Consider the following 16,094-nt stretch of genomic DNA (forward strand, 5'->3'; position numbering starts at 1 on the left):
ATGTTTTATAGTTTCCAGATTGTTAGTTTTGGGGTGATTTAAAAAATTTAATTGTGGTTAGAAAATAGTGGTACATATTTGTTTTAAAAAAGTGTCCCACAGTCATCAGAGTAGAATGTGTATCATTTCAGTAGGACACAGAATTTAATATAAATCTTTAAAACTACTCTTGGAACTACCCTGTAGGTGGCTTGAGATAGTATCCTGTGAGAAATGCTTGGTTTTGCTGGCTGGGCTCCCAGAGGCAGCCTTTGGCAGCGTGGCAGAGCTCCTCCCAGGCTTTGGTAATCATGCTTAGCTCTTCAGTATAAAAGAAGCAAGGCAGTAAACAACAGACAAATAGAACCCTAAACAGATCAGACCAGGCTTTCGTTTACACCAGTCCTAGACTGCAGATTATATGTGAAAAGCAGTTCTCTTTTTTCAACTTCTAAATTTTATTATTATTTTTAGTTGTATTACTGTCTGTATTAGGATAGGTAGTATAATAGCTCAACACAATAGAACTTTCTTATACTTAATGAAATAGTACTGAGTAGCTCTGCAGGACAATCGCCCTGTTTGTGATCTCTTAGGACCTTGGCCAGCAAAGATTCTGCCATTTCTTTTTATACATGGCTTTTATAGAAGTTGTTTCCATTCTGCCAGCCAGAAGGAAAAAAGATAGCATAGAAAAAAGCATGTTGAGGATTTTTATGGGCCAGGCCCTTAAATGGCATGGATCACTTTCATTCACATTCCATTGATTGAACTCATTCATATAGCCATGTTTAACTGTAAGAGAGGCTGAGAAATATGACTGTAACTTCAGAAACGAGAGATGAACATGGAGACCAAGGAATAAGGGAGCTGGGGGAAAATCGGGAGTCAAGAATAGCTTAGATTGCTGTCTCCCTAGATTTCCAAGTTATTTCTTTATGGGTAAAAAATTATTTTTCAAGAATACCTGTTTACTAGGATAATAATACAATCGCATGTGCTATACTAATTCAGGTGAAGCTTGAATAGTGAGGAAAGTTTTATGGAAGAGGTGTGGAACCTTAGTTGAAATAAGAAAGGAATTTAGATTAGAGAAGGTGAAGGTGAAGTCGCTCAGTCGTGTTTGACTCTTTGTGACCCCATGGACTGTAGCCCACCAGGCTCCTCTGTCCATGGGATTTTCCAGGCAAGAATACTGGAGTGGGTTGCCATTTCCTTCTCCAAAGATGAGTGTTATTCAAGCCAGGGAAGTCAAGAAAATAGATCTAAAAATATTGAAGATATATTCAGAAAAGTTAGCTAGAGAGTGGAAGGTTCTCAAAGACAGTTGTAAGTGAAGATGAAGAGCAGATAGTGAGTTATCTGGAAGACATTGCAAGTTTCAACTTTATTCTTTAGGCAATTAGAAAAAAATCTAAAGATTAGGATTAGGAACTTCCCTGGTGGTTCAGTGAGTTTGCGTTTTAACTTTATTCTTTAGGCAATTAGAAAAAATCTAAAGATTAGGATTAGGAACTTCCCTGGGGGTCCAGTGGCTAAGACTCTGCTCCCAATGCAGAGGACCCTAGTCTGATCCCAGGTCAGGGAGCTGTATTCTACAAGCTGCATAATTTTCTGTGAAGAATGGAGTTTAGAGCAATAGAACAGCTTTCAATATATCCTTAGTTAGAAGGCTGAAGGTTGAATATAACCTGGAGTTTTAGGTAAAGATGGAACAGTTTGAGATAGACCATAACCAAGAAAGAATAGTGTTTAGAAATTAAAGGTAATATAAAAAGAGAATTTGATAGGCTAAATTCAGGGTTGAGAAGTCAACTACATTGTTTGGGAAGGACTGTTTCTCATGTTCCTTTAATAATTCAGCAAAGAAAGGGAAGAACAGATCTTTTTTTGGGGGGGATTCAAGAATCATTTAAATTATGACAGCTATTTAAAATTATGAAATTTAAAACCGTAAGTATCAATTATGTATCAGTATTTCTATAGAGAGTGCAGTTTTTAGTGGCTGATAATTCGCTACTTTATTAGATCAGTCTGAAATCCAAGAAATTTCATATATCATCTCATTGCTGTGTTTGACCTCTGTAGAAGCTGTTCCTGGACAGCCTGCGAAAAGCGCTTGCCGGCCATGGAGGGAGCAGGCAGCTCACTGAGAGCGCTGCAGTCGCCTGCGTCAAGCTGTGCAAAGCGAGCACGTACATCAACTGGGAGGACAACTCTGTCATCTTCCTGCTGGTTCAGTCCATGGTGGTTGATCTCAAGGTGACATGCCTGTTATTTCTCTTATACAGACTGAAAAATGCTAAATGAAAAATAAACCTCTAGTATAAAGACTATACTGGTTTATTTTGAAAATCATTGCTAACACAAAAGTTCTGAGTCTTCTTCCTTGTGGCTAAGCTGGTAAAAAATCTGCCTGCAGTGCGGGAGACCTGGGTTCGATCCCTGGGTTGGAAAAATCCCCTGGAGAAAGGAACGGCTACCCACCCCAATATTCTGGCCTGGAGAGTTCCATGGACTGTATAGTCCATGGGATTGCAAAGAGTTGGACATGACTAAGTCACTTTCACTTCCACTTTATTAAATTTATAGGACCTGCTTTTGCTACTGCTCCTCAGGCTACATTAAGTGGCTTAGAATATGAAGAAAACACAGAATTAACCAGTTTTCTTAAATTACCATAAATATTCAGACTTGGGTTTAAAATAATGTAGAAATTTGGGCCTGAAAGGAACCATATGTGGTCTAGTAAGAATTTTATCATGAACCACAACATTAGCACTTTATGTTTCCTCTGGCAACTACATGTTACTGCCATCTGTGTGGATGATGTGTTGTTATTAAATACTAGTAGTAAAAACACTGCGTGACTGTTGAAAAGCTTTTATTTTCGCTTGGAATTTTCATAGAACCTGCTGTTTAATCCAAGTAAGCCATTCTCGAGGGGCAGTCAGCCGGCAGACGTGGACCTCATGATCGACTGCCTTGTCTCCTGCTTCCGAATAAGCCCTCACAATAACCAACACTTCAAGGTGAGAGCATCGGTTTGCATCAGTTTCATTTACTGACGCTGTTGATCCTTTATAAATGCGAAATGAGTAGAAAGATGATAGATTGCACCTTTATCAGTATTTCTTTTTATATGTTAAAGTTAATTTCAAGATCCTAAAAAATGTGTTCTGTTTTTAAAAATTTCCCTTTTTGTTGTTTCTTTTGTCCTCGTGTATGTTATTATATATTTTTCTTATAGAAATAGTTTACTGTTTTTTTTCTTTCCTCTGTAGATCTGCCTGGCTCAGAATTCCCCTTCTACATTTCATTATGTGCTGGTAAATTCACTCCATCGAATCATCACCAATGTAAGTCCAAAAGGTATTGCTAAATTGCTTAAAATTTTTTCTTTCTTCCATCTTATTTCTTTTTAAGAACGGTGTTTCTGGTTTACAAAAGATTTTGAATTTAGATGTATGATACAGGAAGATTTCTCATACATGATTCTATCTAATAACTGACAATACAATTGTATTTTTCATATTTAATCTGAATCCCAGGACCCTTACTGAGGAAGGTGGAATTAATAGGATCTTTTGGAAAGATTAAACTTAAAAGATTTTTGGGTCAAAACCCTTGAGAACAGTGTCACTGAAAACATAATTTAACATTTTCATCCTAAAGCTCTACATATTATTTTAATACTCAGCTCTTTCCCAGCATTTGATACATTCTGAATTGTCACCTTACTGTTTAAGTTAAAAGTAGCAGTATTTATGTTGTAGCTTATTATGTACATTAAAGAAAAATGGTGAGATCATATTTGTACTTTTCTTCCTTAAACAAATGAAACAATACTTTGAGGTGTTTACATGGCACAAAAGCATATCAGACAAAATAAGTAAACTCATTAAAAAGTACTTGTGAAGGCTTCAACTGTGATGTGAGTATGTTAAGTGGAAAGATAGTAACCATACCACATTTGAACCATGGATTTAAAAATTTCTGTTCTTCTAAATCATATTTTGAGGGTTTTTAAGGTGTTATAGTAGGTGTTACTCCTTTTCATCCACTTTCATCCATTGTTAGATATTCACATGTATATGTAAATTGTTCAACTTTTTCCTTTTTTCCTCCCTTAAAAAAAGACTTTAATCATTGTTAACTTAGGTATATTTGTCCTCTTTATAATCATATTTCACTTTAAGAGTGTGTCTCTAGGGAGTTAAAGATGTCCTTCCCACCTTCATTGCTTTGGATATATTGAATTATACCAAATTCTGCCACATTTTCTTTTATCCATTCCTGCAGAAGAGTAATAACTATTAATAAAACTATTTGGTGACACATTTAGTTTTCCTCAGTGGGGTGCTGGTAGCATTTTTGGTCAGTACAGTCTTTGTTATGCAGAATTGCTTTGTGTATTGTAGGACATTTGGTATCCTTAGTCCTCATTTCATTAAGTACCATTTGTGCCACTTCCTTTCTCTCCCATCTCTGCCCCCAGACTTTATGAATAACTAAAAATGCCCGAGGGAATGATTACTCTCTCAGTTGAGGATCAGTTATAAGTAGAAGTAACATTAACTACTGTTTCTTTCAAAAGGGAAAGTTTAATGAATCTGATATGGCAGATAAGGTATATTTGTAGTAAAAACTTAGAAAATTTTATGCTTTACTTTTGCCAGTGTAATGAGTCAGGACATTGTACCCTTAAGGTTTACTTTCAAGGCCATTACTTACAAAAAAAGAAACAACAGTGGTTTTTACCTTTCAATTTTATGTGTAATTCAGAAATAAAATATTACTGCTTTTTTATCCTTTGGCTTATAATACTAAAAACATTCCATTTTTTAGAGTGGATGGTTTACATAAATGCTTAAAGCTTGTATTTAATAAACCCAAGTATATATATTTTTGATACTCTGTGGCTAGTTACTTTAATTGTGAAATATTTTTGTCTACAATTGAATATATAGAGCACTTTCAAGCATGGACTTGGCACTGCTGTAAGTGGCTGAGCTGCTTCTTTGTGGGTTTAAAGCATGCCTGGAGTGGTACTTCATGCATGCCTCAGTGTATATGGTGAAGTGGTTGTGCATCCTCCTATACTCCAATGCGTACTGCATGTGTGAAGGTGGAGTGTGTCTGTATCAGGCCACGTCTAAGAAATCTGTTTTTATAAAGAGAAACCTGAATTGACTAAACTTTTAAAATATTAAGTAGGTATCAGTAACCTTTTAGTGAGTAGCTTAAAAAGGAGCATAAATTTGAGTCTATAGAATAGTTTTAAAGTTGGACTTTATCATAATGATACTTTATCATAACGTAAGATTGTTTGATAAATTGTTTCTTGTTAGGGTTTTTCTTTCCTTTGGTTTGAGGCTAACAGATACTGAATCTAAAGTATTTTCTGACTGAAAAGGACCATGTGTTCAGATGCAAATTTATAGAATTGACTACTATGAAATTTCACTGAATGTAGTTATTATAGAAATGTTTTGTCTTGAAATCACATAAAGTTTTTCTTAGGTATTTGAACTCTTGATCTTAAATTCATTCATAATAAAAGATTTTCTTTTAAATGATTCTTGGTTCAGTACACCTCATGAGCTCTCTTCTTCCTTGGTCCTTTAGCCAGTTCACAGATTTTTAAAAATTACCACATTCTCAAATTTGATAAGTTTTATTACTGATGTGGTTTTGAGGGTTTATGTAGAAGTAGTAATAATGTTTGCAGTTTTGTTTTGCTTTTGTGACACATACTCATATTCAGTTCATAAGTACTGTTTTTAGGTCTAAAAGAGTCCTCCCTTAAGATTTCTTCTTAAGAAATCTGAAAATGTAGTAACTGTTCAAATTTGATTATAATTTAAGCTTTTTATCCCTTTCTAAAATGGTACAGGTAGTTCGGTCATCTCTTTTATTATGGAATGCCATAAGTGATGAATTTTAGCTATAAAGTCTTTGTTATGTGCTTAATCTTTATAGGCTTCCTTTAGGTTAGTTTAGATATGTTGTTATCATTGGGAAATAAAATAATATACACAATAGGAACCAAATATTTCACCCATCAGTGCAACATTCTGTAGCTGGTATAGTACTTAATACTTACTATTGTTTTTTCCTTATAGCAATTTCCTGTAGTTTACTTATGGATAGTTCACATATTGAGAATAAGATTATTTCTTTCTGCTGAGAGAAATTATTTCCAAGGCATGTGAAACTTATTGAAATAATCTTGAAGAATTGCCATATGATCTGCTCGTATTATAAAAGTATTGCCATTTACTTGACAATACACTTAGGATTTTCAAGGGCTAAAAAGAACAAGTCTACTTTAATTGACTAGTTTCTGAAAGGACACATTTAATAATTGCTTGGAACACTAAAATTTTTACCAACTACATGATGTCCAGGTTTTAGTGCCTGTTTTATTTAAAAGTGTATCTTTTACTTTAAAATGAATGACTTTATTTGTTATATAAAATAGCAGTTATGTCAGTAACTACATCTTAAGTTAAAATCACATAGGGTATACCTGGTACCATGAGACAGTTTCAGCAGCTATCACAATGACATAATAATTTGGATAGGATATTACATGGGATGTGTATGTCTTTAAGCAGTTTCTGACATTATGAGTTCAGTATAGTCAGAGGACCCTTATATCAGTGCATTTTGTGATTGTTCAGCTTTTGTTACTTTAAGTTGATTAACACAAGCTGTATAAATTAGTAAGTATATGGAAATCAAGGAGTATTGATTGCCGTGGGAAAGTCAGGTGACCAAATTGACTAAAGTTTAAGGAATTCACTATATAACTAAGTTAAGAAAACTTAATCATTTGTTAGGAAGTAAATAAAGAATTTGAGAGAAAAATGGAAACAACCATACTGTACAAATAAAAGTATTTTTTCCTTCATAGTGTTGAAGTTTTTTTGGAATGGAATTAAGTATTGATTTCATTTTGTAAATTGGTTTTATAGTACACTGTAGATGTGTCTTGGCTTCCCAGGTGACACTAATGGTAAAGAATCTGCCTGCCAGTACTGGAGATGCAAGAGACGTAGGTTTAGTCCCTGGGTTGTGAAGATCCCCTGAAGTAGGAAATGGCAGCCCACTTCAGTATTCTTGCCTGAAAAATCCCATGGACAGGGGATGCAGGCGGGCTGCAGTCGATGGAATCACAGAGAGTTGGATACGACTGAGCACATGCACACACATTCATAGATGCGGCTCCACCTGCCAAGTGGCGAATCTCCCTGCCAAGCAGGAAACGTGGGTTGATCTTTGAGTCGAGAAGATTCCCTGGAGTAGAAAATGGCAATCCACTCCAGTATTCTTGCCTGGAAAATCTCTTGGACAGAAGGAACCTGGTGGGTTACAGTCTATGGGGTCACAAAAGAGTCAGACACGATGTAGTGACTAAATAGCAACAACAATCCAGTAAATAGAGTTCATAATCCAAAATCTGAGGTTTAGGTAATATAACCCGATGCTCCTCAAAATATTCTAAGGGTTAGGGCTAAAAAATTAAATACTGAGAATTTAATTAGCTTAGTGTTGAATTAGAAGGAACTTGGGAACAGGATATGAAGCTATTATATCGCCTTATCTACTGTTTCAAATTGTTCTTGCAGGTATTTTTTGTTACAGGAGTATTATAAAGCCTGTATTTTAAGTAATCCTGTTCCTTGCATACTCTCCATTATGTAGTGAAAAATTCATCCCGTCATTTTTGTATTCAGAGAGAGACAAACTTAATAGTTTTAGTGATTTTCATAGTTGTCATTTTTCATAATATAGTTATTACTTCATTTAAAAGTTACACTTTCAAATAAAATAGGCACTGAAAACTAGAACCAAAGCTAAACAAGTTGAACTACAGAAAAATATTTACATAAAAAAACCCAGTTACCTTTAAAAATATTTAGCTATGATCATTTTGTCTTTGTGGTGATCATTAGTCTTCTCATGTATTGTGCCATCATTGCATATCAATTTAAGATTATAGGTTTACTAATAGCTTTATCTCATTTACTAATTTCATGTTGTAATTATCATTGCTGTTTGTCTGTAGGCGTATAAGTAATAGTTTACCACATATTCCTTCAACACCGTGTTGAACCACTGATCTCTTTTAAAACTGATAATAGCGTTCTTGCTTTGGGAAAATATATACTATATATGCATACGTTTCTGGAATGTGTAAAACATTAAACTTACAGAGAAAAGCTTGGCTGCAGAAATAGCTCTTTACTCTCTGTCTTTCAGACTCGTTAGATTATCAGTGAGAAAAGACAGTCTCGTGTTCATGCTCGTGCAGTGGGCTCTTTCTCTCATGCTCATTATGATAATAAAGCAGATGTGTGGTTTGGTGTTTGAATTAAAGACATTACTTGAAGACTTTGGAAATCATAGTGTGTGTTTGCATGGTCTTAGAAAGTTTCTTACGAAGTAATCAACCATAAAACCACAGTGATAACCAGAGCATATAACTCGTGCAAATTTGGACTTTTTCTTTTGTATGGTCTCTGTTTTCCTCCAGTCTGCGTTGGATTGGTGGCCTAAGATTGATGCTGTATATTGCCACTCAGTTGAACTTCGAAATATGTTTGGTGAAACACTTCATAAAGCAGTCCAGGGTTGTGGAGCACACCCAGCAATACGAATGGCCCCGGTAAGATTAATCATAAATTTTGATTTCCATCTTCTTGAGATTGCATTTTTTTTTTCAGTATCTTTATCCCATTCTTGCTGTTTTGATTATTTTAGAAAATCAAATGAGACTTTTCAGTAAGAATTGTGGTATGTCAAATACTGCAGTAGTGTTGCAATGCTAGTTAATGATGTATGTTTTCTACTATTTCAGTGAGTTAAACTTTTTCTTAGAGATATTTTCTAACAAAATGCTGTTAAAATCTTAGTGAATGTCACCTTTTCTTTTTTTGGTTTCTTTTTCCTTCAATTTTTCCTTATGAATCAAAATACTTTGATTAGCTCCTTATCTTTTGGGGATGCATAGGGGAAACTGACTCCTGGGCTAGAGTGAATGTTCCTGCTAATGCACTGTTTTGCCCATTGGATGCTACATATTGCACACAGGAAATTAGAAATAGAATTCAAAGTTTATATTTAAAAATATCTCACATTTCATTAAACAAAAGGACAAAAACCTCCAGTGCTCTTGGGCATTATAACAAACGCTTTTCTCATACATAAACTTTGGGAATAATTGCTGCATGTTATAGAGAACACACCTTTCCTTTTTACCTTTGAAAGACAGCTTGTTTTCATGGACATTTTTTATTAAGAGTCCGTAGATGCTGGATAATTTCCCATCTGTGTATTTGCATATGCTGCTGCTGCTAAGTTGCTTCAGTCGTGTCTGACTCTGTGCGACCCCATCCCTGGAATTCTCCAGGCAAGAGCACTATATGCATAAAAAAGCATACATGTCAAAAGCATGTATTTTTGTTTCCTTTTAAAAGAAAAGGGAAGATGTTTTCTAAGAATAGATAAAAAGGTAGTATTGGATCCAGAATATAATGTTGGATTTTTGGTTGAATAGCATCCATAATTATAGTATTCTACAATAGTATCTCTGTAATTGAAACACATTTTCCATGATTGAATTTTTCTCAAAGAAAGCTTTCTTTGTTATCAGTGTTCTCTGGCAAAATACATGCATTCTGTAACTTGGGAGATGGAATGCCATTAAAGGGAAAAAAAAGTTAAACTATTAAATACAGAGATTGCCTGTGTAGCATATTCCATCAATTCTAAGAAGCACCTATTTAACATTTCTGAATTTGGGGGTGGATCTTATTTGTATGATATCGTGCGGTTGACAATTTTCATTCCTTATGATACGTAAAATAATGATGCATCTTACAGTTGATAATGTCATTGTTTCTATGAAATGTTTATATATATGTATATGAGATATTTTATTACATGAGTTACTCACTGTATCTGTGAGACCTATAGAATAAATATTTTACCCCTGTTCTAACATTTGGAAAATCGCTTTTAACATAGGAGTCCACCAACCTTATTTTAAAGATTTTAGTATTTTAGCAGATTTTCACTTAAACTTTTTGCAAGATTATGTAAAAATATATATAAGATTATATAAGAAAATGTAAGAGGAAGGCTGAGCACTGAAGAATTGATGCTTTCAAGTTGTGGTGCTGGAAAAGACTTGAGAATCCCTTGGTCAGCAAGGAGATCAAATCAGTCAATCCTAAATGAAATCAACCCTGAATATTCATTGGGAGGACTGTTGCTAAAGCTGAAGCTCCAATACTTTGGCCACCTGATATGAAGAGGCCGGCTCATTGGAAAAGACCCTGATGCTGGGAAAGATGGAAGGCAGAAGGAGAAAGGGGTGCCAGAGGATGAGATGTTAGATAGCATCACTGACTCAGTGGACATGAATTTGAGCAAACTCAAAGATAGTGGAGGACCAGGGAGTCTGCTGTGCTATATAGTCCATGGGGTTGCAAAGAGTCGGATACAACTTAGTGACTGACAACGACAACAGAAATAAGAACAATATAGACATGCAAAAATACTTTTTATTTGCTTTTTAAACTTGATTGTATTAATCTTATACTTTCTATTGAATGTTTCTACTAATACCATACATTTGGTGCTATAAAATATGTCCCTTTATTTTTCAAAGTTTTTAAAAAATAGATTTATTTGAAAATGTTGAATAGCTATTATCATGATTCTGATGTCTGATTCTTAGAAGGTAAATGTCATGTTTTTGTTTTTAGAGTCTTACATTTAAAGAAAAAGTAACAAGCCTTAAATTTAAAGAAAAACCTACAGACCTGGAGACAAGAAGCTATAAGTATCTTCTCTTGTCCATGGTGAAACTAATTCATGCAGATCCGAAGCTCTTGCTTTGTGTGAGTAGTTTTTATAAAATGCCTTGAAATTATTATACTAACTTAATTTGGTTTAACTGAAATGCCAAAACCTTGAGGGTGATTATTAGCTCAAGAACACTTACTGAACCTTCCTGATTGTATGTGAAACTTGACATTCCTAAGAAAATGAACTTATAGAGATTACTAATATAATTAGATCAGATCGTACTCTTTTGTCTTATTTTTTCTTATCATTAAACTAACATATTTTGGTGAGATCTTCTGTCCATACCCTGTTACCAAATTATGTATTATTCAGATATAATCCTAGGATGGGGTTTGGATATAATGAAGCAACCATAAATCAAGTGCTTCCTATATCTGTTCAGTTGTTTTTTTTTTTAAGTCTCCAATCGCTCTTACCTAAAAATTGAGTTTTTCTATCCTTATTTCTTCCTGTCATCAGCCTTTTATTATCACTGACTTTGCCTGCCTATACTGTATTGGGAGGAAAAGGAGATAAAAATGAGTATGGTTAGCACTCAAGTATTGTGGTTATTCTTCTCTTACAGCCTGAGATGGTATTAGATTCCTGAGAGCATTACTGTAATACACAAGATAATTAGGAACTAACAAATGAGAATGAGTGGTAATTATATGAGCGCTTAGAAGCATGGGCTCTGGAGACTTACTAGCTGTGTGATTTGGGTGACTTACCTCTCTATGATTTGGCTTTCTTTTTTTTTCTTGACCACACCATGGGTCATGCAGGATCTTAGTTCCCTGAACAGGGGTTGAACCAGTTCCCCAACCAGGGATTGAACCCATGCCCCTTTGCTTTGGAAGTGTGGAGTCTTAACCACTGCACCACCAGGGAAATCCATGTGCTTTAGTTTTCTTATTTGAAATATTGTGATAATGATAATAATTCGTATTGTTAAGCAGACTGTGTCATGCTTTTAGGAACAATGCAGAATAAATGCATAATGAGTACTACATAAATGTTAGGATGTTATTACTATTGTTAAAATACAGTTAACATTAACATTAATATTATTAATGCCCCAAACATAGCAGAAATATATTTTGAAACTCATAGCATAACATATTTAACCTCTGTGGAATTTTCCAGTCCTGGGAAAATAGTGTCTAAAACAATTTCCTGTTACTTTGAGTAACAGGCTTAAGTGCTAAGTATACTTTTAATTTTGATGGTATATTTTTCAAGTTACTATACTATAGGAATCTATAAACTGATGTCCATAGTTTCAAGAGTTCTTTGAACCCCCTGAATTTAAAAAATATTTTTTTCTGAGAGAGGGAGGAGAAATAGAATTCCCAAAAGAATTAGTGACCCCCAGAATGGCCTATGTTGTTTTGAACTCTTTGAAAAGTCCATCCAAATTTGGAAGTCTGATAGAAGAAATTGTTAGAACTTTGGTATGGAGAAAGTCTTAAAATTCATCATTAAGACTTTATAACTGTGGGAGAAGGTGAGGGTGGGATGTTTTGAAAGAACAGCATGTATATTATCTGTGGTGAAACAGACCACCAGCCCAGGTGGGAGGCATGAGTCAAGTGCTCGGGCCTGGTGGGCTGGGAAGACCCAGAGGAATCAGGTGGAGAGGGAGGTGGGATGGGGGACCGGGATGGGGAATACGTGTAACTCTATGGCTGATTCATATCAATGTATGACAAAACCCACTGAAAAATAAAAAAAAATTAAAAAAAAAAAAAAAAAGAACCTAAAAAAAAAAAAAAAAAGACTTTATAAAAGGAATGAAATACCTTTTCCCTTCATTTTTTTGTTATGTAGCACACATTACTTGAGGTGTTATTTCATCATGCATGTCATATATTAGCATCACTCTGTTTGCATGACTGTAATTCAGGATCAAAGAATGCATCAGTCACCAGTGCCTTCTGTGTTAAATATTTTATTGTCAAGGAACAAGAATTTAAGCAAAACATACTATTTTCCAAGTTTCAAATTAGCAGACAGAAACAGATCAAAGTTGAAATTATTTTCTTTGCTGCCATCTAGTGGTTAAACAACTTTTCTCAGAGTAATGAAAGGTAAGTTGAAATAGTGAAAGGTTCATTGTAAATATTTGATTATTTTATATTTTTACTTACAAAAAACCTAAATCTTTGTAAGTCGGATAAATATAGGAATAACTACTAAATGATCTCAATCATGATATTTTAAAGTAATGTGTTTTTATTGTCTTAACAAGAGCAGTTTTTAAAATTAACTTATTTATTTTAATTGGAGGATAATTACTTTACAATATTGTGGTGGTTTTTGCTATACATCAACATGAATCAGCTGCAGGTACACTTCTGTCCCCCCATCATGAACCCCCCTCCCATCTCCCTCCCAGCAGCTTTTTTTTTTTCCCCAGCAGCTTTTTAATTTAAAAAAGTCTTACGATGTTTATTTTTGAGGTAAAATTCACATATGATGAAACTTGCCTTTTTAAAGTGACAATTCATTGGGTTTTGGTATGTATACAAGGTTGTGTAGTCATCACCGCTATCTAGGTCTAGAACATTTTTATCACCTCAAAAATAAACCTAAAACCCATTAGCAGTCAGTCTCCATTCCCTCCACCCTTTGGCCCCTGTCCTATAATTTTGTTTTTAATTGAAATTTGCTTTTTTATTTGCAGAATCCAAGAAAACAGGGGCCTGAAACCCAAGGCAGTACTGCAGAATTAATTACAGGGCTTGTCCAACTGGTCCCTCAGTCACACATGCCAGAGATTGCTCAGGAAGCCATGGAGGTAAGGGGAACATGAATTCTAGGCTCTTGAATGTAGCATTGTAACTATGTAGATTCTCATTTTTAAAAGTCTATTCCTTAAAAATTTTTTCCTTAAGAATTTTTTATCCAATTTTTAATGGTTACTTTCCATTTAGAGTTACTACAAAATATTGCCTGTATTCCCCATGTTGTACAATACATCCTTGAGCCTACCTTACATCCAGCAGTTTGTACCTTCCACTCCCCAATACCGGTATTGTCCACCCCTGGAACTCCCTCCACTGGTAACCACTAGTTTGTTCTCTGTATTTGTGAGTGTGCTTCTTTTTTGTTATATTCACTAGTTTGTGGATATTTCAGTTTCCACATATAAGGGATATCATATGGTACTTGTCTTTCTCTGACTTATTTCATATAGCATAATGTCCACCAAGTCTGTCTGTGTTGCTGCAAATGGCAACATTTCTTTCTTTTTTATGTCTGAGTAGTATTCTATTGTATGTATGTATGTGTGTGTGTGTGTATGTACACACACCACATCTTTATACATTCATGTATAAACAGACACATTCATATGTCCATTGATGGACACTTAGGTTGTTTCCATATCTTGGGAATTGTAAATAATACTGTTATAAACATTGGGGTGTATGTATCTTTTCTAATTAGTGTTTTTAGTTTTTATGGATATGTACCCAGAAGTGGAATTGCTGGGTTATACGGTGTTTCTATTTTTAGTTTTTTAAAGAACCTCCATACTGTACTCTACAGTGGCTGTACCAATTTACCTTCCTGCCAACAGTGTACAAGGGTTCCCTTTTCTCCATGCTCTCGCCATCATTTTGTTATTTGTGGTCTTTTTGACAATAGCCATACTGACAGGTGTGAAGTAACATCTCATGTGGTTTTGATTTTCATTTCCCTGATGATTAGTGATGTTGAGCATCTTTTCATATCCCTGGTGTCTATTTGTATGTCTTCTTTGAAAACCTGTGTATTCAGTTCTTTTGCCCATTTTTTAAAATTGGGTTGTTTGGTTTTTTTTTTTTTTTATGTTGAATTGTACAAGCTATTTATGTATGTTGAATATTAATCTCTTATCAGTCATATAATTTACAAGTATTTTCTCCCATTCAGTAGGCTGTTTTTGCATTTTGTCAATGGTTTCCTTTGCTGTGCAAAAACTTTTAAGTTTAATTAGGTCCAATTTGTTTACTTTTGCTTCCCTTGCTTTAGGAGACAGATCTAAAAAAATACTGCTACCGCTTAGGTCAACGAGTGTTCTGCTTATATTTCCTCTAGGAGTTTTATGGTTTCTGGTCTTGCATTTAAGTCCTTAATCCATTTTGAGTTTATTTTTATGTATTGTGTTAGAGAATGTTCTAATTTCCTTATTTTACGTAAGGAAAATAGCTGTCCAGTTTTCTCAGCACCACTTATTGAAGAGCCTGTCTTTTCTCCATTGTGTATTCTTGTCCCCTTTGTCATAGTTTGACTGTAAGTGCATGGATTTATTTTGGGGTTCTCTATCCTGTTCCATTGATCAGTGTTTTGTGCTAGTACCGTACTTTTTGATGACTGTAGTTTTGTAGTACAGTCTAAGGTCAGGGGGCATGATTCCTCCAGGTGTGTTCTTTCTCAAGTTTGTTTTGACTTTTTTGGATCCTTTGTGTTTCCGTACAAATTTTAAAATTATTTTTTTCTGATTCTCTGAAAAATACCATTGGTGTTTTGATAGGGATTGCATTAAATCTATAGAATGCCTTGGGTAGTATAGTCATCCCAACAATATTGATTCTTCCAACCCAAGAACATAGTGTATCTGTCAATATGTGTGTTATCTTCAATTTCTTTGACCAGTGTCTTTTAGTCTTTTGGAGTGTAGGTCTCTTGCCTCCTTAGGTAGATTTATTCCAAGGTATATAACTTTTTTTTTTAATGCAATGGTAAATGGGATTGTTTCATTAATTTCTCTTTCTAGTATTTCATAATTAGTTAAAGAAATGTGGCAGATTTTTGTATATTAGTTTTGCACCCTGTAACTTTACTGAATTTATTTATGAGTTCTAATAGTTTTTTGGTAGTTGTCTGTAGAATTTTATATGTATGGTATCATGTCATATGTGAACAGTGACAGTTTTAATCTTCCTTTCCAATTTGGATTTCTTTAATTTCTTTCTCTGATTGCTGTGACTAGGACTTCCAAAACTGTGTTGAAAAAAAGTGGCAAGAATGAGCATCCTTGTCTTGTTCCCTTGATTTTACAAGGAAGTGCTTTCAGGTTTTCATCATTGAATATGATGTTAGCTGTGGGTCTGTTGTAAATGGCCTTTGTAGAGGTATGTTCCCTCTATGCCCACTTTCCAGAGAGTTGTTTTTGATCACAAATCGATGTTGAATTTTATCAAAAGCTTTTTCTGTGTCAGTTGAGGGTCGTAGGATTTTTATTTTTCAGTTTGTTAATGTGGTGTATC

The 16,094-nt window shown here is 34.6% G+C and overlaps 1 protein-coding gene across 9 annotated transcripts in view; it reads left to right on the forward strand.

Annotated features, from left to right (window-relative positions):
* Positions 1-16,094, forward strand: part of NF1 (neurofibromin 1) — a 240,955-nt gene that overhangs the window by 77,539 nt on the left and 147,322 nt on the right. For all 9 annotated transcript variants that reach the window (XR_010659685.1, XM_065910020.1, XM_065910026.1 and 6 more), the window contains 6 exons: positions 2,068-2,241; positions 2,889-3,011; positions 3,264-3,338; positions 8,522-8,653; positions 10,758-10,892; positions 13,526-13,639. Coding sequence is in view for 8 of the 9 variants with exons in the window: in XM_065910020.1 (XP_065766092.1) it covers positions 2,068-2,241; positions 2,889-3,011; positions 3,264-3,338; positions 8,522-8,653; positions 10,758-10,892; positions 13,526-13,639 (753 nt within the window). In the remaining variant the exon portion in view is untranslated. The remainder of the gene's footprint in view (positions 1-2,067; positions 2,242-2,888; positions 3,012-3,263; positions 3,339-8,521; positions 8,654-10,757; positions 10,893-13,525; positions 13,640-16,094) is intronic.

Source organism: Muntiacus reevesi, chromosome 18 (genome assembly GCF_963930625.1).
Source record: "Muntiacus reevesi chromosome 18, mMunRee1.1, whole genome shotgun sequence".
Classification (NCBI taxonomy): Eukaryota; Metazoa; Chordata; class Mammalia; order Artiodactyla; family Cervidae; genus Muntiacus; species Muntiacus reevesi.